The sequence below is a fragment of the Notolabrus celidotus genome, chromosome 4 (assembly GCF_009762535.1).
Source record: "Notolabrus celidotus isolate fNotCel1 chromosome 4, fNotCel1.pri, whole genome shotgun sequence".
NCBI lineage: Eukaryota > Metazoa > Chordata > Actinopteri > Labriformes > Labridae > Notolabrus > Notolabrus celidotus.
The window spans coordinates 35,948,850-35,975,387 of record NC_048275.1 but is presented as its reverse complement, the minus strand read 5'-3'; the positions used below and the strand labels follow the sequence as shown (position 1 = coordinate 35,975,387).

Sequence of the window (26,538 nt, the reverse complement as noted above, 5' to 3'; positions counted from 1 at the left end):
CTGTAATAATAAACTTCAGCTTGAGTAACGTGGTTTAGCTGACTGAATTTTGCATATAAAGCACTTTTCAAAGAACAGGATACTAAGTGCTTTACATGAGCAGCAAAGTAAAACAGTTACTATCAGTATATGTACACAAATATCACACATTTAAAAAATGTGATAGATCAGTAAGAGTGTAGGCTGTGAGGAGACTGAGAACACCTGTCAGGTGATGTGACGGTCGTCTCTCGGCTGTGACAGATGATGGATGACAAATGAAACTCATGTTTTGCTGCGTCTCTGCTGCTGACTCTGATTCCTCCAGCACATGTTGCATTTTACTTTGTTAATGGAGAGAATCAAAAGAAGAACTCTTCCCTGATATCTCCTTATACCTGTTGCAGTGTAGCAGGAAGTGTCTCTGTGTCTACCTGTCTCTGTGGTCAGGCTGTGATCACTGAATCTGTACGTGGTTAACGTCTTTCTCAGTGTCTGATCAGTCTCTCTCTCCCTCATCATGACCTCCCATCCTCCCTCACAGTGGATATTCTCTCTATTGACATGTTTGTTCCTGTATATTTGCATATCTAATATGTAGTGGTCCAAGAGGACACTGAGAACACATTTGAATATAATAATAAGGATGTACAAACAGCTGTAGACTCCTTGCGGTTAGATGAGGACACACACCAGGTGTAAACAAGCTCTTCTCCTTATGTTTACTTTTTCATTTTGTGTGCTGATTGGGAGAGGCGTGTATGAGAAGGGATATAAACAACATGTACTATGTATTCTTTCTGAGTCAACACATTCAGGATAATCACTCTGAATCAAGGATACTATCAAAAGAAACTTCTGATAGTGTTTTCCATGTTCTGGCAGATTTATGTGATGTTGTATTTTCTGACATGCTGTACTACACACTGTGTAGCCTCCTCTGTCTTTGCACTGACAAAATATCTTAGCTGTTAAACGCCATGCAGTTAATTCTTTATCTCTTCAGTTAAACAAAGAAAAAACTGAAATGATTGTTTTTGGAGGAAGAAAGGTTAAAGGTTACTGCTCAGCTCCAATCTGCACAGAAGAAATGTTCAAACCAAGCCAGAAACCTTGGTGTAGTCTTAGACTCAGACCTTAATTTCAGCAGCCACATCAAGACAATTACAAAGTCCGCCTCCTATCACCTTAAGAATATATCAAGGATTAAAGGACTTATGTCTCAGCAGGATGCAGAAAAACTCCTCCATGCATTTATCTTTAGCAGACTAGACTACTGTAACAGGGTCTTTACAGGACTCCCTAAAAAGTCCATGACGGCTGCAACTCATACAGAATGCTGCTGCTCGAGTCCTAACAAGGACCAACAAAGTAGACCACATCACTCCAGTTCTTAGATCCCTACACTGGCTTCCTGTCTGTCAGATAATAGACTTTAAAATCCTGCTTATCGTTTATAAAGCACTGAATGGTTTAGGCCCAAAATACATTGCTGATCTGCTACTACTTTATGAACCACCTCGACCTCTGAGGTCATCAGGTACTGGTCTGCTTTCAGTCCCTAGAGTCAGAAGGAAACATGGTGAAGCAGCGTTTAGTCATTATGCACCACATATCTGGAACACACTCCCTGAAAGCTGCAGGTCTGCTCCAACTCTCACCTCTTTTAAATCAAAGACTAAGACCTTTTTATTTGCCTCTGACTTCCTATCTTAGATCATTTTAACCCACTTTAAATTAAAATTTTAATATAATTTTTAATAGATTTCTAATTTTCCTTTTCTTTTCTGTTTTATCATATTTGTCTTTTTAATTGTGTTCTTCTTTTATGCCTGTCTGAATGTCTCCAATGCTTTTAATGTTTTAATGTAAAGCACATTGAGTTGCCCTCGTGTATGAAATGTGCTGTACAAATAAAGTTGCCTTGCCTTGCCTTGCCTTATCATTCAGAATGATTTACAAACCTGTTGTAAAGACTGATCATAGATACTGAATATCACTGTTATGTGTGTCCAGATCAAAGATTGTGTTTTTTTAACGTGGTGTTGTTTCTGTCTTTGCAGCTTGTCTCCTGCGCTACAACGTTCTGTCACTGGTTTACTTCCTCTACCTGCTCCTGCTGCCATGGTTCCTGTGTCCCAACAAACACACCATCAGAGGTAGGATCAAACCAGTTTGCACAGTTTGTTTTACACACCCCAAGTTTATCAAATAAGTGTTCACTTATGACCTTCACTCAGTTTTCTGTCATTTACTACCTTTCTTGGATGTCTGTTCATGCTGGTCATTTTATTTTGCATATTACTTTATACTTAATAATAATAATAATAATAATAATAATAATAATAATAATAATAATAATAATTATTATTATTATTATTATTCATATAATTTATATAGCGCTTTTCTTAATACTCAAAGTCGCTTTACATACATGAAAACTAAAGAAAGAAAATAAAACACATAAATAAAACAAACAAAACAGGGACAGAGATGGAGTTGGGGGAGAGGTCATGTGTTGTATGCTTTTTGGAACAGGTAGGCCTTGAGGTGGTTTTTGAAGGAGAGGAGAGAGTCAGAGTTGAGGATGTGTGGAGGGAGAGAGTTCCAGAGAGTGGGGGCAGCGATGGCAAAGGCTCTGTCCCCTACGGTGCGGTGCTTGGACTTGGTGATAGGGGACAGGAGGTTGGCATCTGATGATCAGAGGCGGCGAGATGGGGAGTGGTGTTTGAGGAGGTTGGTCAGGTAATAGGGGGCGAGGTTATTGAGGGCTCGAGCAGGATCTTGAAGTGGATTCGTTGCTGAATGGGGAGCCAGTGGAGGTGCTGAAGGATCGGTGTGATGTGGGCTCTGGAGTGGGAGTGGGTGAGTAAACGGGCAGCTGAATTTTGGACATATTGAAGTTTTTTGAGGTCGGTGGAGGGAAGGCCGTAGAGAATGCTGTTGCAATAGTCCAGTCTGGAGGTTATGAAGGTGTGGATGAGGGTTTCTGCAGCAGAGGAGGAGAGAGAGGATCTGAGCCGTGCAATGTTGCGGAGATGAAAAAAGGATACTTTGGTGATGTTTCTGATGTGAGGTTTGAAGGAGAGGGTGGGGTCGAGGATGATGCCAAGGTTACGGACTACTGGGGAGGGTGTGACTGTGTGGTTGTCGATGCAAAGTGAGAAGTTCTGGGTGGAGGGGAGGAGGGATTTGGGGCCGATTAGAATGATTTCAGATTTATTGCAGTTGTGTTTTAGGAAATTTTTGCTCATCCAATGTTTGAGGTCAGTGAGGCAGTTTGTGAGAGTTGAGATGACGGCAGGAGTGATGGTTTTTGTGGAGATGTAGAGCTGGGTATCATCGGCGTAGCAGTGAAATTGGAGTCCATGGTGGCGTATGATGTGACCGAGGGAAAGCATGTACAGGATGAACAGAAGGGGACCAAGCACCGAGCCTTGGGGGACACCATGTGTGACGGGGGTGGTACGGGACTTGTTGTTATTGAGGGAGATGTATTGGAGTCTGTCGGAGAGGTACTTTAGAGGTACTTTATTACAGAGCCACAGGTCCATATAAATATATAAAGATATAAAAAGTAGAAATAAATAAAAACAAATAGAAAATAACTACAGTTACATGTTCATCATGATGAAAACATGAAAACATATTTGTTCCAGTGTTTCCAGAAGAAGAAAAACACCTTGTGTGACTTAATGTGGGCTGAGTGAGCTCCCTGAAAATGTCATTATCTGTATCAACTAGGCGACACATACTTTTATACATAACACTTCTCAGTACAGCATGAAATGTAGGGACATGATTGGAAACAAATATGAAACTTGCACTCTTCCATCTTCTATATGCATCATTATATGCAACCTAAAGCTTCCTCATTTTAACTCGACTGTAACTGCACCACAGCTGAGCAGTATAAAGAGGAGTACAGTAAGCTCTGTTTTAACATTATCTGTGCACATTGGACATTTAAGTGCCAACATGTTAGCCTGTGCATAAAGTTTACAGCTGCAGATCATCGTCACTCATCATTTCGGATAATGTGCCCCAGATATTTCACTTAGCACTTTTTTTTTATCCCTTTGCTTTTTAACCAGAAAAAACACATTGAGATTAATAATCTCTTTTACAAGTGTGTCCTGGCCAAGATCAGCAGCAGTATGTTCCAACCATAGACTGTATAAATAATGGACATAATATCTGTTCTTGAAGTGCTGTTTCGAGGCCAATCATCGGGGGCAGCCATATTGGAAATGTTGAACTCAACATAAAGAGGCGGGCTTTGAGCCTCCTCGCCAACAGCTACAGTGTTCCCGCCTGTCAATCAAGTCAGTTGTGCCTCTCATAATGGAAAACTTGTAATCTAAATATCTTTGAAATTGCAGCGTTGTGAAAAAATTCACCCCCTGTACAGTGTGTGCTGATAGAGAAATGAGCTATCCAGACTACACTCGTTTTTTGAACCAGACTGTAAACATGTTTATTTCTGCTGTAAAGATCGTCTTCTTTGAATTGGTGTGTATGTGGTTTCTGGTACTTCCGGAGCCAGCCTCAAGTGGATCCTCGATGAACTGCAGGTTTTTTTAGCACTTCTGCATTGGCCTCATATTTTTAGACCGGAGGTTGCTGCTTGGTTCCAACAAAGTTACAAACAACACAGAATTCTAAAAGATGACAACATATCATGGATTTCAGAACAAAAGTCATTAGTCAAAGCATCTACAAGCTGATGCATCTTCCTCGAATGCCTTCAGTCTGCTTTAAAAACATTTAAAGAGACAAGCTAACTCAAACCCAGGCTCTCCTGCAGCAGGTTCCAGGCTGCAGCATCAACATATGTAAAACTCTTTTTACCATTTCAAAACGTACTCTGGGGACTGAAAGAAAAATTAAGTGTTGTGACTGGGTCACAGAGCAGAGACTAAAGCTTCCAGTGTTTTTTAAATGAATAAAATCACATAAATACGGTCAGAGATGAAAGAAGGGAAGTGTTGCTTCTGATCTTCCTTGGCTTTGACAATCATTATGACACTCTTTTTACTGTTAAACTTGATGTCATGCTGAACACCATAACTACAGCATATTCTTAGCAGCTGCTGTTGTCCTGCACTGCAAGGTGGCAGGATGACTCAGTCATCAGCAGACATCAGATGATTAACAAGTCTATTCCCCTCCATACGCCCAGTCTTACAAGCTTTTAGCTGTGCAGAGAGATCGTCCATGTACAAGTTAAAGAGGAGAGGAGACAGAATTCCACCTTGTCTGACCCCATTAGTCACTGAAAAGGCTACTGATAGACTCCTACCACATCGGACTTGCATGGTTTGATGCAGGTACCAGAAGTAGAGTATTCTGATCGGATAAAGAGGAACCCCTCACTTTTGTTCAACAATTTACATAATTTATTCAATCAAAAGCCTGGGATGCATCTAGGAAACACATGAATACTATGGAGTTCTTGTGCCTGTGATTGCTAATAATTTCCTTCATTGCATTAATACTAAGCGGCAACCTCTGGTCTAAAAATATGAGTCAGAATGTGGAAGTGTTAAAAACTGCAGTTCATCGAGGATCCGCTTGAGGCTGGCACCAGAAGTACCAGAAACCACATACACACCAATTCAAAGAAGACGATCTTTACAGAAGAAATAAACATGTTTAAAGCCTGGTTCAAAAGATGAGTGTAGTCTGGATAGCTCATTTCTCTATCAGCACACACTGTACGGGGGGTGAATTTTTTCATAATGCAGTAATTTCAAATATATTAAGATTACCAGTCTTCCAATGAGAGGCGTAGCTGACTTGATTGACAGGCGGGAACACTGTAGCTGTCGGCGAGGAGGCTCAAAGCCCGCCTCTTTATGTCTCAATTGCTCAGCAGCAGCAATATGGCTGCCGCCGCCGCCTGGCCTCAAAACAGTGCTTCAGAAACAGATGGGTGAGGGATACTACGTCCATTATCAAAACAGTCTCTGATAAATACACACGTCTGTACTGTGTTTATTCTTAAAACCAAACTGGTGGTCAGTTGTTGTAATGTATTCTTGTAGCTGCTCTAAGATGATTAGTTCTAACACTTTTAAGAGTATGCTAGCCAGAGCAATTGGTCTATAGTTATCTATGCTACATATTTTACCACTTTTATCCTTGACTACAGGTGATAATAACACAGAAAGCATAGTCAGGTTGTGCACACCATGCATTAACAAGCCAGAAAAACACAAAGCAAGTATTACTGCAGTTCTATGGCTAGCATGTTTTAGATGTTCTGCTGTTATTTGGTCAAGGCCACATGCTTTGTTTACTGCCAGTGTTTCAATGGCATAGCATACTTCACCTGGTCTAATTATCGCACTGTCATTATCACTAACATGATATTCATCACGCTTAATACAATTGGATATATCCATATCATTTTGTCTCCACTGTTTAACAACATTTTCAGACCCAGATGTTCCATTGATATTTGATGTTAAGGGGGTCTTACTGTTGCTGACAAACCTAACTTCTTTACAGAATTCATACACATTATTCTGTTGGAGATTTTTGGCCATGGAGTTGGCCCTTATGACTTGCTAATTTCTTTTAGTGAAGCGTAAGGCATATTTAAATCTGGCATTTGTCTGGTAATCTGGCATATTATTTGTCATAGAGGGATTTCCTTAAACAAAAAAAAATGTGCAGACAAATAAATGTTGTCCTTATACTCCAAGTACATGAGTTTAAACTGTGTTTTCTGAGTGAGTGAGTGAGTCACTGCCTCTGCACCAATAACACAACCTCACTTAATAGGCATGTAACCAGTGAATTCAGTGTGTGACTCAGCTTGATTAATCAAGATTAAAACTGTCCGTTGCTTGTAATGTTAATTCATCATTTACAGAACACACAAGTGAAAGTCCGCATGATGTTGATCTCTGTGTCAGTATTTATAGATTTCCCATTGTGCAGCTCAACCTAACTGCTGTATGGATTTCTGCTCTCTACCTCTCTTGTCTCTGTGTCTTCCAGGTCACACAGGCCGGTTCATCAGAGTCGTGTTCTGTACCAGTCTGCTATTTGTACTGGCTCACATTTGCTTCCAGACAGTACTATACACATACCCTCCCCTCAGCATCGCCATCAGTGATAACTGTTCACAATGGGACACCATAACCAGACACATAGGACTGTCCAGGTAAGTGACGTCCTGCACCAGTGATGACTGAATGAGTGGTGGAAAAAGCACTGAAAGACAACAGCCTTCATGGTGCAAAGTTAATGCTAATGTACAACTATGTTAAATAAGACCAAGCTCACTTCTCTGCAGAGCTACACCATTCTAAAATGAAACAATAGAATAAGAGGAAACATCTAAGTTTTTACAATGTTAATAGTTTGTCTTGCATCAAACATATGAAGCAGTCTCTCCCATGTGTGATAGATGTGGCACAGCAGAGGGATCACTATCACTCTTGTTCTGACAGTGTCCTGTACTTTGTAATTTTTGGTTTTCAAAACAATATAATGTGGACATTCAGCCTGATAGTAATCTGTCGATATTTGGCTGCTCTGACAGGACAAGGGTCCTTCCTCCACATCAGAAACAGGCTCTTAATAAAGGCATGGTTGCATGAATATTATCGAACTGAAAGTTTCCAGTATCCCCAAAGTTTCCAGCTGAAATGCTCTCTACTGCTAAGATGAAAGTAATTCCCTTTAATAGACGTAATTCATGTATAAAATACATTATGTATAAAATACATTATGTATTACATATATTACTTTTTAAAAGTGTGGAAGCCGTTTCTGACATTGTTTGACGAGACAGAACAAAAAAAAGTAATTAAAGTCTGTTAGACCTAGATCTTTTGGAAGGAGGGGAAGCCTTCCTTTTTTGATGTTGCTGTTGTTGGCAACTCAGGACTACCTGTGGGTCTTTCAGATCTGCAGCCCCCTGTCTTTGTTATTTTTCACGGTGTTGCTGGGTGTCTGTTGTCTATTGTGTGTGTGTGTGTGTGTGTGTGTGTGTGTGTGTGTGTGTGTGTGTGTGTGTGTGTGTGTGTGTGTGTGTGTTTGTGTTCGTGTTTGTGTGTGTATATATATTAAGAAAACAAACAAAAAATGTTTTTAAAAATTGTTAATCTTGCATCTAGTTATTGTAAAGGAAAAAACGCAATTGCAACAAATGCATGTTTATCTTGTAGGCTTCCCTTGGAGGATCCTTGGAGTGTGTTACGTCTCCTTTGTCCTGACCTGGGTGTGTGTGTGGTGACCTTGATAACAACGATCCTCTGCAGCAGACTGGTCAGGAACAGAGAAATGGTGGCTGCTGCCAACATCACATCGGTGAGTGAGTTTGTTGTTTGTCTTCCATGTAAATAACTAAACAAACCTGATAAGTTCTTATTGATTCAAAGACGTTTTATGGAGTACCAAGACAGGATTCAGCTTCGTTTAATGTTTTTCTATAGAACTCTGATGAATAGCTCAAAAAACGTCTGTAGCTAATTACAAATATTTCATGCATGGCTTGGCAGTAGGCACAAAGGTGTGTTTAGACTTATATTGTTTCTTTTTGGTACCAATTTAAAAGTGGGTCTACCTTCTTTGACTATCTGGGGTCAAAAAGAAGTCATGGTGTATTGTCCCAATTGTCATTAACCTGGTCTTTAATTAAACTCATGTTCTGTGTGAGTGATAAAACACGGGGTGCCTAACCTTGCTTAAGTTAACTGCAGAGCTGAATCATCTTGTTGGATGATTGTTTCAACCATTAATGATGATCCTCCAGTTTTCCTCCTGCATCCTTCCCCCATGTTTTCAATCTTCACGCTGTCTCGTTCCCCTATAGAACCAACTGTTTCAGCTTTATGGTCCTAATTGTTACCAGTCACTCCTCCTGTAATCTTACAGACTATAGGTTTCTTACGCTGCTCCACAGTCTAATCTGTGGTTGTGTTTTTCCCTCACCTCTCTCTATAATTTGATTCTTCTCCAGGGTAACAGCCCAAACAAACAGTAGAGATTTAAGTCAGAAGTCGAGCAGACAGTGGAGTACATAGTTTCTGACATGTAGATGACAAACACTGGTTAGAAACAGTGAATTATAAAAGTTATTTTGGAGTGCCCTCTTTGATTCTGCTGTAGTATATAAAACATTACAAGTTGTCTTCAGGGTGGTAAAGGCTTGTCTTGTCTCACCCTGTCGGGATTCTTTTTCCCATGACAACCTGCTAACCATACATTATCCCTTACTTAATCCCTGTTGGGGAAATTAAATTCTACCACTCTAGTTTCAGATCATGCTTCACACACAACAGGATGTAAACATGCACTAATGAAGAGATGTCAGAGTGAGAGAGCAACTCAGCAGTGCCCAGGAAATCAACTAGTGCCTCTCCAGCTACTAGCACAATTTCCAAACTTGGTCCATAGGTCCAAGCCTAGTCCCTATGGACTGAGCTACTGCTGCCCCAATCACATCAATTACATATGATTTGGATGCTGATGGAAAGAGGTCCAGTTTTGGAGAAGGTGCTTTAATGCAAACAAGTGCAGCATCCATCAGTCATAGTTCAGTAACTCATCTTTAGGCCAGCTTGTGTCTGGTCTGGAGCTCTGTTCAGTTTTGTTATTGCCTAATAACAAATGGAAAACTGGTAGGCCTTGTCCAATGCTCTCAGAACTTCATACAAAATCTGTGAAAACACATGATTTATGGGTTCATTGTTTTTCAGCAGCTCTGCTTTGCTCACCAAGACTTCTCGAAATGCATGTGTCTATCTGTTATCAGGCAGGCATAAGTAAGGGATAATTTATGGTTAACAGGCAGTTATGGGAAATACACCCTGCTTATTACCCGGCTACTAACCTAAAGGCACTATGAGGAGTTTTGTAACTGGTTGAGGAACAGACTGAAACTGATACTGATGCCTCTTTATGACCCTTAAAAGCAAAAAAGACCATCCACAACAACACTGATAGTTTCTCTGTTGTCATTTTTAATGCCTGAATCTGCTCAGAGGGGATAGGTGTCAGAACAGATGATTGACATCTCGCTTTAGAAACACCCTTTTTTGGCTGCTTTCATGCCAAATAATCACACCGTGTGATACATCTTTATGTTAAACACAACAGGATGAGGTTATTGGCTGAATACACAAATTTTGCATGTAGAGGACAAGAGATAAGAGGTATCACTTTGTCCACAAGAGGGCGCCAAAATCGATGCAAACCAAACGTTCCTCACAGCAGCTTTAAGATACAAACACGTTGGTAAAAAACATTCATTGAATACTGTTTTATCAATCTAAATGATTTATGTTTACAGTTTTTAAAAATAGTCCCAGTGATTCCTCGTCAGTGATCGTTCCATGGTGATGGATTCTTCTCTGCCTGTTGTGGTGGATTGAACATGAAACTGTCCTCATTCAGCTCTCCTTCTTCTCTGAGCTCTGTGGTTCACACACCTTTAAAAATAATCTAATGTCACAACTTTGAACCCTGCTGCTATCATCACCACCGCTCATGGTTTAAGTTTCTTTGTAGAGATCACTAACCTAAAGTTCCTCTCACCTGCTCCACTCCTTCATCAGATTGATGGACAGGATCCAAGATGTAAACGTCTGTAGCCTGCTGATTTAGCATGCTAACCAAAGCTAACGTTTTAGCCAAATTGTTTTGATGCTAACGGAAGCTAACGGTTTTACCTCACCTTACAGTCTGTGGTGTCAACAAGCAGAAGCTAAATGTGTCTGAACTCTTTTCTGTGGATTGATTTGGCATGACGTGTGATCAGTTTGTCTCTGGTGTTGCTCATGTTAGTGAAAGTTAATAACCGCTGTCAAGGGGTTTCGACCAATCAGAATCAAGCATCTTACACAGCAGGGAGATCAGTAAGAGAGCCGGGTAAAAAACAGTTATAATGGGTCTATCAATATTTTATACTGACACTCAGTGATATAAAGTTTTTAAAAAGTAATTCTGATAATAATTAAATCAATTTAATAATCTATGTATCATATTTCCTGATTCCGACGTCTCCCAAAGCTAACACCTGTTGTCTGTCTTACTCGACACCTTCACACATCGGCTCTGTTAAATTGCTTTGAGGTTTTGGAGCTGTGATGTTTACAGTAATAAGAAACATCAGATCTTCACCACCTGTTACTGCGTGTCATCACAGAGTGTTTCCCCGGTTCTCTTTGCTGTGTTCAGAGGGATATTGGTTTACTCTGTGCGAATGTGTGTGTGTGTGTGCATCTTCAGTTGTTGGCAGTGGTACAATAAGGAGGAGGAGGGGGGTCTATTTTTGTCAGCAGCCGTTATTTACTGATGGAACATGAGAGTTTAATATCGCATCTTTAATCGTTTACAATGAAGAGCATGAAGAGTGACGACATGCCCAAATTAAAGCGGTACAGTCCGTGTATGTGTTAAGTGTACTATTAAACCCATGGACTGCTGCCCACTCCCATGAACTTAACACATACAGCAGTGTGTACTACGTAAGCAGTGTGTAGAGACTCAGGCGCTCTGTATATTAGAAATAAGTGTAAGTCTCATTTATGATACAATAAAGTAGAATCATGCATATTTAAAATCAGAAGTTCTAGATATATACACCACCAGTCAAAAGTTTGGTAACACCTTCTCATTCAAGGGTTTGTATTTATTGTAATGATTGTAAACACTGTAGATTAATACTGAAGACATCAAAACTATGAAAGAACATATATGGAATTATTGAATGAACGAAAAAGTGTTAAACAAAGCAGAATATGTTTTGTATATACTCTTGGTATTCTCTCAGTCTGCTTCATGAAGTGGTCTCCTGGAATGGTTTCTAATGAACATGAGCCTTGTCAAGACTAGAGTTCATTTGTAGAATGACTTGCCTTCTTAATGTGTTTGAGACCATCAGTTGTGTTGTTCAGAGGTAGGGTTAGTACACAATGGATAGTCCTATTTGACTACTGTTGTAATCCAGATTATGGCAAAACCAGATTATTTCATAGTTTTGATGTCTTCAGTATTAATCTACAATGTTGAAAATAATTACAATAAATAAAAACCTTTGAATGAGAAGGTGTGTCCAAACTTTTGACTGGTAGTGTATATCAACAACTTTTAAATTCACACCTCTATGATGGAAAATAAAACCATAACCAAATGAGAAAATGACAATTTAGAGGTTTTAGGTTGGAATAAACAAAGTAAGATGTTTGCTCTATGTCGCTCATGTAGAATAGAATAGAATGCCTTTATTGTCATTGCGTGACTTGTATACAATGAAATTAGGAGCGCAGCTCCGTTGGTGCATACATACATATATACATAAAACAACAATAGCAGCAAGAGCAACAGTGTTCTGATAATACAACCTTTTTAAAAAAAAAAAAAGAAATGACTTTAAAAATAAATGGTATTAAGTTATAGAGTATTTACAATGAGTATTGCACGTCGGGTGGGGAGGGGGGGGGGCAGAATATTGCACATTGATTTTATTGCACAGAAGGAAGCGTGTAGTCAGTGTGTTTTATGGTGAGTGTTCAGAGCGTTGATGGCTCTAGGGAAAAAGCTGTCTCTGAGTCTATTGGTCCTGGATCTGTGAGACCTGTAGCGCCGTCCTGAGGGCAACAGGTTGATTATGTGGTGACCGGGGTGGGACGAGTCCTTAACAATGTTTGTAGCCCTGCTGAGGTAGCGAGAGCTGGCAATGTTGTCCAGGGAGAGCAGAGAGCAGCCAGTGATCTTCTGTGCCGTGCTGATCACTCTCTGCAGAGCTCTCCGTTCTGCTACTGTGCAACCAGCGTACCACACCGTGATGCAGTACCCCAGAATGCTCTCCACAGTGGCTCTGTTGAAGGCCACAAGAAGCTTCTCCAACAGATTGTTTCTCCTGAGCACCCTCAGGAAGTGGAGTCGCTGCTGGGCCTTCTTTACCACCGCCGTGATGTTAGCAGACCAGGAGACGTTGTCTGTGATGTGGACGCCCAGGAATTTGAAGGAGTGGACCCTTTCAACGCAGGCCCCATTGATGATGTTTTTTTGTTTTTGTGGTGTTCAGTGAGGGGTTGTTCACAGAACACCACGCCGAAAGTTTTCCAACTTCATCTCTGTAGGCCAACTCATCTCCGCTTGAGATGAGCCCGACCACGGTGGTATCATCAGCAAATTTGATGATGTCTGAATTCTTCTAACACTGATTTGTTGAAATGATGTTAAGTCTCAAAGTTATGTTTAATTTGGGGATTGGTGGCTTTAAGTGACTTAAGGTGCTGCTTTCAGTGTTCTTAATATCAACATTAACTCGTACCATCTTAAGAGTGAAAATCTATGTGTTATTCATGTGCAGAGTCCTGTGCAAAGGTGTCAGGACTGTCATTGGCTCTGCCTGAGATTAACTGGTGTTAGTGTGCATACTCTACCCATCAGGTATTCTGTTGCCCTTCTCTCCTCGTTTAGTTTTTCTGAATTCCTAAACTCATTGTATTCTCAAAGGCTGCTGATCTAACATTTTATTCTTGGAACTGGAGGTGCTTTATAATAATAATAATTAGAATCATTTACTTGTAAAGCACTTTTCACAGACAAAGAACATCACAAAGTGCTTTACACAGATAAAATACACAGACAGTTTCAAAAGAGAGAAACAGGGGTCAATAAAACAGTGCACTTAAAATTGAATAGCTGGTAAACCAAAATGATCCAAAAGCCTGTCTGAACAGGTGAGATCTTAAAAGCTTCTTGAAGACATCAGCTGATTCTACAGAGCGTGTAAGGATGTGGGCAGATCGTTCCACAGCTTTGGGGCTTTATATGCGTGCATGGGACTGTTAGTAAGTGTAATGATTCAGATCTGAGAGAACATGTCGGCTGGTGAGGGTGAGGTAGTTCAACTATCTGGGGCCTGACCGTGTAGGGATTTGTTGGTGAGAATGAGAATTTTAAACTGTATTCTTAAGGTAACAGGGAGCCAGTGGAGGGATGGTAATATGGAGGTAATATGTGACCTGGGACTGTATTTTTGTCCTGGTTAATAATCTGATGGCAGCGTTCTGAACTGATTGCAGGCGGTTGAGGGCGGACGTGCTGAGGGAGGTAAAGAGAGAGTTGCAGTAGTCGATAAGAGATGAGCATGTATGAGCATTTCCAGTTCAGGGGTTGATTCTACAGATCTCAGTTTGCTAATATTTCTAAGGTGAAAGTGACTTGAACCGGTGAGTTTTTTAACGTGGCTGTCAAATGAGGCAGTTTGATGAAATATAACTCCAAGATTATGCAGGCTGGTGCTATAAACTCCATGCCATGGAATTAACGTCGGCTTAATTTGGTGTTCAGGGACTGTTGTGTTGCTTGTTGTCTCATTTGTTGTATTTTATGGGATGTGTTTTACTTGTTATTATTTGTTTTAAGTTGGACCTCCTATCTAAAGCTTTTGGAAGCTTACCTGGGTCGTCCTTTTCATGCATCTTTATTTTCAGGAGATGATTTGTTGAATTGGCACGTGTTTCCTTACATAGGAAAAAAAAGTTTGGATGGGACTGTGATGATCAGAAGACTGGTTATTGTAGTGTAATCTAACTATCGCTCACTGGGCAAGGGTGCAAGTGAGCTATTGTCTACAAGATTTCTTTGCTTCTTTAGTCAAATCAACAACTCCAGTGAGCAACCTCATTCTAACTAGCTCATTTCTTAGCCGATGAACCGACCAAGAACAGGCTGATGAGCTGAGATACTTTGGTGTTTTGGTGCTTCATTTGACCTTATCTTAAATAAGGACTCATCTTAAAGGACCCTGTGGAGGTGGTGGCTGACAGGAGAATTATGGCCAAGCTGTCGTCTTTGATGAACATTTTTTTTCTATATATATTCTTGTTGAAATTCTTCTTTTTGTTTGCTGCTGTAACTCCATGAATTTCCCTGTTGTGGGACGAATAAAGGAGTATCTTATCTTATCTTATCTTATCTTATCTTTGCCTGCTGCTTGTACAATAACCTGTCATATACGTATATTGAATCAAGCTTCCATGGATAGTGCTACTATGCTTCAACACTACTGTAGCCTCTGTCAGTTGATTCTTGTTGATTTCCCCCCCTACAGCTAGAAGATGATATCACAGACAACACTACAGATGGAGAAGAGGTTGATGAGGAAGAACAAGAGGAAGAGGCATCAGAAGAGGAAGAAGATGAGGAAGAGAGATCATTACCTGGTGACCTTGAAGAGGAGATTTCCACAGTGACGAGAGCAAAGCAACTAGCTGAGCGTCTGAAGGCCACGGCCCGGAAAGCTCTGCGGGACCTGGGGAGGATCTTAGCCATCGGCCTGCTGGCTTTGGCAGGTAGGACTTGTGTTGATCTTCTCAGGTGTTCACATCATTTCTCAACACACGGACGAGAAGCTGAAGTGAAAGCAAAGTCTGATGTGTTATGTTTGGTTCACACCAGGTGGTCAATCTGAGTCTACTTCTTTCTTTCCATTGAGTTATTAACAGTGAAAATAACATCCATAAAAAAAAGCGTTCCCCTTCCGCACTAAAGTCTAACTTAAAAACAAAAGTAACAAATAACATCATTGTTGTTGTTTATATGAGTGTCTCTAACTCTGTTCTCTTTCTCCTCAGGGATAACGCTGCCCTCCGCCTTTTCTGCTATCTACTTCCTGCTTTTTATCGGTGTGTGCACATGGTGGGCATGCCACCTTCCCATCAGTCACCTGGGTTTTAATGCACTCTGTGTGATGGTGGGCTTCTTCACATCAGGCCACATGCTTTGCCTTTACCTGTACCAGAGTCTGCTGTCCCAGGCTTTGTTCCCTCCACACACTCTGTGGGCCAGGTAAGACTGTGGCACACACGAAACCATGACATGTTTAACTCTGCTTGGCACATGTGAGTGTAAATATTGGTCTAGTGTGCAAAAAAGAGAGAAACAACCTGCTTAATCAATCAATCTTTATTTATCTCTTTAGACTCTTTCCAAACAGAGCAGGTCTAGACCGTACTCTATGTTCTATTATTAACAAAGACCCAACATCAAGACAGGATCAGATCCAGTCCCATCTTACAGACAGGACTCAGTCTGATCTCATCTTAATCCACCATGAGCAGAGCACTTTGCAGCATTTAGCAAGTTACAGTGGCAAGGACAAACTTCCTTTAACAGGCTGAAACCTCCAGCAGGACCAGACTCATGTTAGACACACATCTGCTGAGACCTTGTTGGAGAGAGGGATAGAGGGAGATGAAGAGAGAGAGAGATGATAGTGGTGAGACGGATAGCAGTAGTTGTAGCAGCTGGAGTCTGACACGTCCACAGCAGCAGAGATCCAGAGGAAACTACGAGACAAGGGAGCTCAGGGACTCCAGAAAGGTCTATGGTTAGTGACTTTAATGGAACAGGAAGAGTTGAAGTAAGAGCCAGGCAGACAGAGGGGAGAGAGGGACAGACAGGATCCCAGTGTGCCAGTCTAAGCCTATAGTAGCATAACTAAGAGCTGGTCCAAGCCTGATCCAGCTCTAACTATAAGCTTTATCAAAAAGGAAAGTTTGAAGCCTACTCTTAAAGTAGAGAGGGTGTCTGCCTCCCGGATCCTGACTGGTAGATGATTCCAAAGGAGAGGTGCCTGATAACAGAAGGCTCTACCTCCCATACTACTTTTAGAGACTTTAGGTACGATGAGCAGGTCTAAGTAGTTAACAAATCACATTGAACTTCCAAGCAGCGGACACTTTCAGTCAGAAGTAAGTTCAATTGATCCGTTTGTGCAGGGGGTGCACATCTGCTCTTCTGTGAACGTACACTTACTGTTGTTCTTCTGTTGTTTTGAGCAATTTTTTTGGACACAATAAAAAGAAAACTCACAATTTATTCCGTCACTATCTAATATTATATATACGAATACAAATAAAATCTATTCCAAAAATTTGAAAAATTCCTTTCAGATATGAAAAATCTGGTCTGCCACAAGTTTTTATTCATTTTTAGAAACAAGAACTACATCTATGGTTTGATTGGTGTACAAAAAGGCTCCATGGAAAACAAAAAATGCAATCATTTCTCAACTTAAAAAATTATAAAGTAATTAGTTAGAAGTCTTCAACACACTACAACACACCTCACCCTCTGAACTTTCCTAACACAGCTCCAGGTTAGATTAAGAACTGATTTTGAGATTTTAGAAACCACTGATAGCTTTCCCAGCATGTCTGAATCTGGCTGCTAGATACATAGTTGTCATACTGACACCATAGATGCCAGCTGGCAGCTTCAGAACTGCAGACAGGCACTTCTGCTCACGCCAGAGGAGAGGCCTCAATCTAAAGAGGGTCTTGCTTATGTCACCAGTGCTTCACAGAGTCAGTGATCTCTGTTAATAATCTTTAAAAACCTTTCAAGATGTGTTTGTCCTTTTTTAAACTTTAACCTTTTCAGTCTATTTTCTTTTTTCTTTTTATTTCTTTACTTTTGAATTTAATTGCTCTTATTTCTTAACTTCTTTAAATGTAAGGCATTGGTTTTTATCATTACTTTAAGTCTTTTCTTTAGCTTTTCTGATTAATATTTAGATTAATATTTAAAATATTGAAAAATTGGAATAAACCTTTTTTAATATGCCTTTCTGTTACCAAACTTTAGTTTCCCGCTGTGTTTTTACGTCTTTTATGTCTTTTGGTCAAACATTACATCATCCACCTTGATGTTTTGAAACTGAGTCTAGACCCTTTTTTGTCTTTATTATTATTATTATTATTATTATTATTATTATTATTATTATTATTATTATTATTATTATTATTATTATTACTATAATTATTAGTAGTAGCAGTATTATTATTATTATTATTATTATTTGTTAATAATTATTATAATTATTATGATTAATATTATGAGTAGTAGTAGAAATAGTAGTAGTAGTAGTAATAATATTATTATTGTTATTAATATTAACATTTATTTATTATAATTTTTTTGTTTTTGTTTTATTTTTATTATTATTATACTTATTATAGTAATACTATTTTATTATTATTTTTATTATTATTATTATTAGTAGTAGTACTACTATTATAATTATTATAATTTAATAATTATTTAATTTAAATATTATTATTATTATTTCCTTTATTGTAATTCTAATTATAACTATTATTATCAATTATACTGTTATTCTTCTTATTATGATTATTATCATGATGATGACTATTATTACTCCATGTCATTATTCATATGTGTCGTTGTAGCATTAGTAGCAGTAGTATTATTAGTATCATAAAGAGCTGGTATTATTCTAATTTATAATTTTCAGACATATTTGGCAACATTTTAAAGAAAGTTAGCTTCACATGTGTACTGAATGTAGCCTTAAAATAAACTCTCACTATTTCTTTCCTTTTACAATAACAATAAAACTGGAGCCTTCTTCTTTTAAGTGTGAGTGGAAACCAAATTACTTCAAGTGTTTCATGCTGTCACGTCAGACTTGACTAATGATGGCTTCAAAGCTTTGTAATATATTACAATTAGATCCTGTGGAGATGGTCATTGAAATGGAATGGGAGTTGAAATAGAGGAGTATTATATTCTGAGTGATCAAATACATAATTAATTTGCCTGTTATTCAACAACACACCACTGCTGCCAACAATAGACGGACATATAGTATATAGGTAATCTGAAGAGAGGGGCCCTTTGATGATGGCAAAAAAGACAATGAAAGAAAACCGTAAAAATAAAACTGTACAGAAAAGGCAAGAAAAAAATACCACAACATGGAAGTGGACAACAGAGAAATGTTGAAATTGAAGTCCTTGTTCCTTTTTAAGACGTTCTTAAACCTTTACTCTGTTTGTTGGATGAAAATCAGAGAATCTGATCCAATAGCTCCACTGACAGTGATATTAGGATTATTATGTAGACATGTTGTGGGATTCTGCCATCCTCGACTCTTTCCCTACAGACAAATATCAAAGTATCCCCGCTTGCTCTGTGCATGTTAAATGAAGGTGGAGTCCAACGTTTGACTCCACCTACATTGATTACCACCCTTCTTATTATCCCTACACCTGCTCAAAGGCACCATCAGGTGGCTAAACTACACAGCACATTTACAATCACTGATACTGCAGGAATTACCTCCTGTTAAAATCCACCTGTTTTCTTAATTAAATTAAACCACAGAGAAAAAACGTTAAAGAGATTAATAATAAACCAAATAAAGAGGTACATTTATTTATTTAATTTATTAAAACACATTTTTGGTGATTTGCAAATCATTTTAATCCTATATTTAAATGAAAATTGTGCAAAGCGACCTAATACATGTTGAAAGAAAATGTATCGTTCTAAATTTGGTTCCAGCAACATGTTTAAAACTGTTTTTACAGGGACACGTTTACAGTAGTGTTCATCAGCTCTTCTTTTAACAACACTCTGTAAACGTTGGTGATCCCAGGAGACCAGTTTCTGTGGTCCCATTCTTTGCACTGTACAGACATGACTCTGTAGTGATCTCCACTACAGAGTCATGTCTGTTTTTAATGATGTGATTTCCACTACAGAGTCATGTCTGTTTTTAATGCAGTGATCTCCACTACAGAGTCATGTCTGTTTTTAATGCAGTGACTTCCACTACAGAGTCATGTCTGTTTTTAATGATGTGATTTCCACTACAGAGTCATGTCTGTTTTTAATGCAATGATTTCCACTACAGAGTCATGTCTGTTTTTAATGCAGTGACTTCCACTACAGAGTCATGTCTGTTTTTAATGCAGTGACTTCCACTACAGAGTCATGTCTGTTTTTAATGCAGTGACTTCCACTACAGAGTCATGTCTGTTTTTAATGATGTGACTTCCACTACAGAGTCATGTCTGTTTTTAAAGATGTGACTTCCACTACAGAGTCATGTTTGTTTTTAATGATGTGACTTCCACTACAGAGTCATGTCTGTTTTTAATGCAATGATTTCCACTACAGAGTCATGTCTGTTTTTAATGATGTGACTTCCACTACAGAGTCATGTCTGTTTTTAATGATGTGACTTCCACTACAGAGTCATGTTTGTTTTTAATGATGTGACTTCCACTACAGAGCCATGTCTATTTTTAATGCAATGATTTCCACTACAGAGTCATGTCTGTTTTTAATGCAGTGACTTCCACTACAGAGTCATGTTTGTTTTTAATGCAGTGATTTCCACTACAGAGTCATGTCTATTTTTAATGCAGTGACTTCCACTACAGAGTCATGTTTTTAATGATGTGACTTCCACTACAGAGTCATGTTTGTTTTTAATGATGTGACTTCCACTACAGAGTCATGTCTGTTTTTAATGCAGTGATTTCCACTACAGAGTCATGTCTGTTTTTAATGATGTGACTTCCACTACAGAGCCATGTCTATTTTTAATGCAATGATTTCCACTACAGAGTCATGTCTGTTTTTAATGCAGTGACTTCCACTACAGAGCCATGTCTATTTTTAATGCAATGATTTCCACTACAGAGTCATGTTTGTTTTTAATGATGTGACTTCCACTACAGAGCCATGTCTATTTTTAATGCAATGATTTCCACTACAGAGTCATGTCTGTTTTTAATGCAGTGACTTCCACTACAGAGTCATGTTTGTTTTTAATGCAGTGATTTCCACTACAGAGTCATGTCTATTTTTAATGCAGTGACTTCCACTACAGAGTCATGTTTTTAATGATGTGACTTCCACTACAGAGTCATGTTTGTTTTTAATGATGTGACTTCCACTACAGAGCCATGTCTATTTTTAATGCAATGATTTCCACTACAGAGTCATGTTTGTTTTTAATGATGTGACTTCCACTACAGAGCCATGTCTATTTTTAATGCAATGATTTCCACTACAGAGTCATGTCTGTTTTTAATGCAGTGACTTCCACTACAGAGTCATGTTTGTTTTTAATGCAGTGATTTCCACTACAGAGTCATGTCTATTTTTAATGCAGTGACTTCCACTACAGAGTCATGTTTTTAATGATGTGACTTCCACTACAGAGTCATGTTTGTTTTTAATGATGTGACTTCCACTACAGAGTCATGTCTGTTTTTAATGCAGTGATTTCCACTACAGAGTCATGTCTGTTTTTAATGTAATGACTTCCACTACAGAGTCATGTCTGTTTTTAATGCAGTGACTTCCACTACAGAGTCATGTCTGTTTTTAATGATGTGACTTCCACTACAGAGTCATGTCTGTTTTTAATGATGTGACTTCCACTACAGAGTCATGTTTGTTTTTAATGCAGTGACTTCCACTACAGAGTCATGTCTGTTTTTAATGCAGTGACTTCCACTACAGAGTAGGGATGGGTACCGAATTCGGTACTTTTATAGGTACCGACCGAATTGCGTCGGTAGTACCGAGTACCGACTCACGTAACATCAAACGGTACCATGTTTCGGTACCTGAACGCATCCCTGTGACTGTGAGGGAGTAGAAGAGTAGGATATTTTCATACTTTCGCCCTGCAATAAAGTTTGAAACTGACCGGGTGGACGTCTCTGCTCTCTGCTCTCTGCATCTGCGCGGTAGCGCGCCAAACGGAGCCTGCAGCTGACAGGCGCGCGCACTCACTGCGAAGCAGAGCTGCAGAAGGATTAAGTTTATTTTCTACAGTCTATGGTTGAGACTGACCCTCTCGCTCCGACTACCTGACCTGCTTATAACCGTTCCTGTGTATGAATGCCCAACAAGTAAGTTGTGTGTCCTGTTATTATAAAGAGACGGAGAACTGACTTTTCCCCGTCCGCAGGCATTCACTTGTGTTAATTGATAAACTCCCGAAAGAACAATTAGACGCCACGAGCATGTGTCAGCTAATATATATAATCACATATATAGTCCTGTTTCTGTTCATTTCATGTTAAATTAAATAGATATGTTAAATTAAACAAATTTGAGATTTTTTTTTTAAATTAAAATATATTACCACATAAAAACACAAAAGTACCGAAAATTGGTACCGTTGAGTACGGTACCGTATCGGTTCAAATGTGAAAGGTACCCATCCCTACTACAGAGTCATGTCTGTTTTTAATGCAGTGATTTTCACTACAGAGTCATGTCTGTATTTAATGCAGTGATTTCCACTACAGAGTCATGTCTGTTTTTAATGCAGTGATTTCCACTACAGAGTCATGTCTGTTTTTAATGCAGTGACTTCCATTTGATTTGTTGTCTCTGTCCTAACTTTTTTTAAACATGTTGCTGGCATCACATTTGAAATGAGCATATCTTTTTCATTACACAATAACATTTTCCAGCTTCAACATTTAATATGCTGTCATTGCACCATTTCCAATTACTTTTATGGTTTAAGTATAGCTATCGCTCTGAACCCTGTTGGTTATGTGGCACTCCTGGCCCTATTCTTGGATCTCTTCTATGATTCATAATGTGTTCTCCATACACTGCTGTTTGGGTTCCTCCACTATTGCTACACTTAACCACACGACGGTTCTTGTTTCAGCTCTGTTATGTAATCCTTTTGGTAGATAAATTATGACTGGGCAGCACTTAGAATTTGTTGGTTACGGGTTAGCACTTTCACCACGTATCAAGAGGATGCTAGTTCTTCAATGAGTGTATATGTTCTCTGCTTGAATGTTCATGCATATGTGTTCTCTCTAGGTACTCCATCTTCCTCCAGCAGTCCAAAATCATGCTCATTAGATTAATTGTGGTTCTAAATTTCCTGTAAATGACAGTGTGACCACGAGTCATTGTTCTGATGCGTGTACCCTGGCTCTGCTTAACGTCAGCTTGGTTCTGCTCCTAGCACACGAGTCCGTTAACAGTATGCTGCTGTCTCACTACTCTTTCTGTTTCATTTTCTTCAATCCTCTTTAGACTATTTGGACTGAAGGACATCATCATACAAGGGAACTGCTCTTCGCCCTATGACCTCAACCTCAATACTGATCATGATTGGCCGGTTTATGTCAACCCAGGAATCCTGTTCCTCCTCTACATCACTGTAGCAACTGTTCTAAAAACAGGATGCCATGGAACACCAAACCAGGTATCTTCCTCGTACTGGCTGTAATCCAAATGCAGTCTTCTTCATTGTTGTCCACTGTTGTTGTTATCTTAGATTACAATGAAACTCAGTGCAGCTGCTAAAATAGATTATGAGTTGTTAAAGACTTAGCAGCAAATGACTCTTTTTTTAATCTAGATTTCTTAATTTGTTTTTTACATGGACTTGAACAAAGTTAATTTGATGAAAGATAGAAATAAAGTTATGTGGATGTTGTTCCAAAAAAATTTAAACCAATATTATCGTAGTCCCACCTGCCCAAGAACATATCTCACTCACACCGCACATTAACACCAACACTAATTTAGGGTAGACAAACAAACAGTTACTATAAATATATAAAACAAGATCCCTCAGAAATTGATAGTCGTATCATATGCTCGCAGTCCAGTGTATGAGGTAAGTCCCTCTAGGCCTTCAAGGCAAAGATATAGTGTTTACACACAAGAATGAACTAAATGAATTTCAGTAAAAAAAAAAAATAAAAATAGAAATAATACATAACAATAAAAATGATATATAAAAATAAGAATAATAAGTACAAATAAAAATAAAAATAGAAAATGATAATATAAAAATAATAATCAGTAAAAACAAAATAATGGGGTGCTTGTGGTCTAGCGGTCTAAGCGCCCCACATACAGAGGCTACAGTCCTCGTCACAGGGGTCCCTGTTTCGATTCCCAGCCGGTTGACCATTTCCTGCATGTCTTCCCCCGCTCTCTCCTCCCCACATTTCCTGTCTCTCTTCAGCTGTCCTATAAAATAAAGGCAAAAAATATAACAAAAAAATAAATAAAAAAATAGTAATAATATGTTTGATATAAAAATAATAAATTAAATCACAAATAAAACTAGAAATAATAAATAGAAATAGAAAATGATCAGTACAAATATAAATAATCAATACAAATAAAAACACAATAAAAATGATGAAAAAATAGAAATAGAAAATAAAAATAATCAATACAGTTAAAATAATATGTAATATAAAGTAATAAATGAAAATAGAAATTATAAATAAAAATAAACATAATGAGTAAAAATACAAACAATAAATACAAATAAAATAAAAATAACCAATTGACAATGATAGATAAAAATAAAACAAAAATGAATGAACAAATGAAAACTTAAAGGAAAGGGGGAAATTGTTTCTTCATAAATAGAAATTTAGTCAATAAAATCGTGCTGCTATAACTTGTAAAATGTATTTAAAGAACATTTCAAGGAGTACCTAATCTTTTCTAATGTAATGCAACGCAGTATCTCCTGAATACATTTATTAGTAGGGGGGAGGAGTAAGTCAATTTAAGGAGAATAAGCCTATGAGCAAGTAAGGCAGAGAATGCTATTTTTTTTTGGATGGGTAAAGGCGCAGAGATTCCAGAGAGGAGGGCTCAATGTCTACAGTACGGAATGAAACTTTGCTCATTGTTTTAAATATTTCAGACCAAAACTGACGATTGTGGGCAAAACAACAACATATGAACATAGTTAGGGGGAGACTGTTTGCATCTATTGCAACTGTCTGACCTGTCGGGGTAAATCTTGGCCAGCCTGGCATTAGTGAGATGGACTCTGTGCAAAATTTTATCTAGTAAAAGGCCCTGCATGGTGCATATAGAGGAAGTGTGAACACAGCGTAGCAGCTGCTCCCACAGCTAAATTACTCTTGTTTAGAATTAATGCTGTTCATTCAGTGCGATGTATTTGTGCTCAACAGACTGAAGAGGAGCAGACACAGGACAAAAGCAAGGTGTTGAGGGTAGAGGAGGTGGAGGTAAGGATGTGAAATTAACACCCTGTTGTTGATCTTTTGTTGCACATGAAACACACAATCATTAAAATAAAACATGTATAAGGTTATATAATATACAGAGCAACAAGTGTCAGTTTGGTTATAGGGGCCGGGTACAGCTGGGTGACCCCTTTGAAACCAGCGTTTCAAGGGGATACTAATTCATCATCCAACTCACTCCTCTCCTGTCCCTAACATGAGTCTGCGAACATCCCACACTGAGTCGTGTGTGTGTGTGTGTGTGTGTGTGTGTGTGTGAAGATTCCTTCTAGGTTCCTATAATTTAACTTTAACTTTATACTTGCACTGTTTTTGTTTAATGTATTTACATTTTTATTTAATCATTATGTGTTTCAGGATGTGCCCCTTCTTTTCTCTCACTGCATTTTTGAGCAGATACTTTTATGTTTGTCCTTTCTAGTCAACATATTAAGAATCATTTCAACACAATCCTTCAGCTTAGGAGAACAAACCTAAATATTCATGAAAAACATTTTGTAAAGAATTTGAAATATTTTTTACAAACAAGAACTCAAATATACTGTAATTGAACCATATTAATTTTATGAATTGTTCTTGTTAATAGAATAAAATGATGGGATGAAATTGTTAAATAATTCTGTTGACATATCCATGTTCAGTTCATGTGTATATCTTGATGTATTTTTTGTTGTAGATCATGCTCTCGTCCATGGAAACAGAGAGCACAAGAGGACCATCAGATACTGCAGAGGAACAACAAGATCTGGGTATCATGTTTATTCCTTTTTCAAAGTAACAAAAAACATCAAGAGAAGAACATTTTCTCAGGGTTTCAGTTTTACTAAAAAATTGACCAAATTGGATGAAAAAATATTTGTAGTAGAAACATTTAACTTTAAAAAAAAATCAAATATTGGGAAAATATTCAACAATTTCTTTAATTTTTCTAAGAAAGCCAAAACTGCAATATTCAAGACACATTACATGCAATATAAATGTTTCAATAATTTGATATATTTTGATAATGATTAGATTTATTTTTTATTGTGGTAATTTAATGTGGTAAAACTGAAAAAATACACTACCAGTCAAAAGTTTGGAAACACCTTCTCATTCAAGGGTTTGTATTTATTGTAATGATTGTAAACACTGTAGATTAATACTGAAGACATCAAAACTATGAAAGAACATATATGGAATTATTGAATGAACAAAAAAGTGTTAAACAAAGCAGAATCTGTTTTATATTTTAGATTCTGTAAAGTAGCCCCCTTTTTCCTTCATGACAGCTTTGCACACTCTTGGTATTCTCTCAGTCTGCTTCATGAAGTGGTCTCCTGGAATGGTTTCTAATGAACATGAGCCTTGTCAAGAGTTCATTTGTAGAATGACTTGCCTTCTTAATGTGTTTGAGACCATCAGTTGTGTTGTTCAGAGGTAGGGTTAGTACACAATGGATAGCCCTATTTGACTACTCTGGTAAAACCAGATTATTTCATAGTTTTGAAGTCTTCAGTATTAATCTACAATGTTGAAAATAATTAAAATAAATACAAACATTGAATGAGAAGGTGTGTCCAAACTTCTGACTGGTAGTGTGTGTCTGACTGTCTCTGTCCATCTGTCTATGTGTCCACTCCTCCATCCATCTTTTCACTGTTATGTATTTATGTGTTTTTTCTTGCAGGTGTCAGTGGCGCCCCCGGTGGTCGACAGT

General features: G+C 38.3%; 1 protein-coding gene across 1 annotated transcript in view; it reads left to right on the top strand.

Annotated features, from left to right (window-relative positions):
* piezo1 (piezo-type mechanosensitive ion channel component 1) overlaps positions 1-26,538 on the top strand; it is a 130,646-nt gene that overhangs the window by 54,183 nt on the left and 49,925 nt on the right. The window contains exons 2-10 of the mRNA XM_034682456.1: positions 2,043-2,138; positions 6,988-7,153; positions 8,163-8,304; positions 15,065-15,305; positions 15,588-15,801; positions 22,849-23,020; positions 24,765-24,821; positions 25,516-25,588; positions 26,509-26,538. The exon at positions 26,509-26,538 is cut by the window's right edge and continues 74 nt beyond it. Of these exons, the coding sequence (XP_034538347.1) occupies positions 2,043-2,138; positions 6,988-7,153; positions 8,163-8,304; positions 15,065-15,305; positions 15,588-15,801; positions 22,849-23,020; positions 24,765-24,821; positions 25,516-25,588; positions 26,509-26,538 (1,191 nt within the window). The remainder of the gene's footprint in view (positions 1-2,042; positions 2,139-6,987; positions 7,154-8,162; positions 8,305-15,064; positions 15,306-15,587; positions 15,802-22,848; positions 23,021-24,764; positions 24,822-25,515; positions 25,589-26,508) is intronic.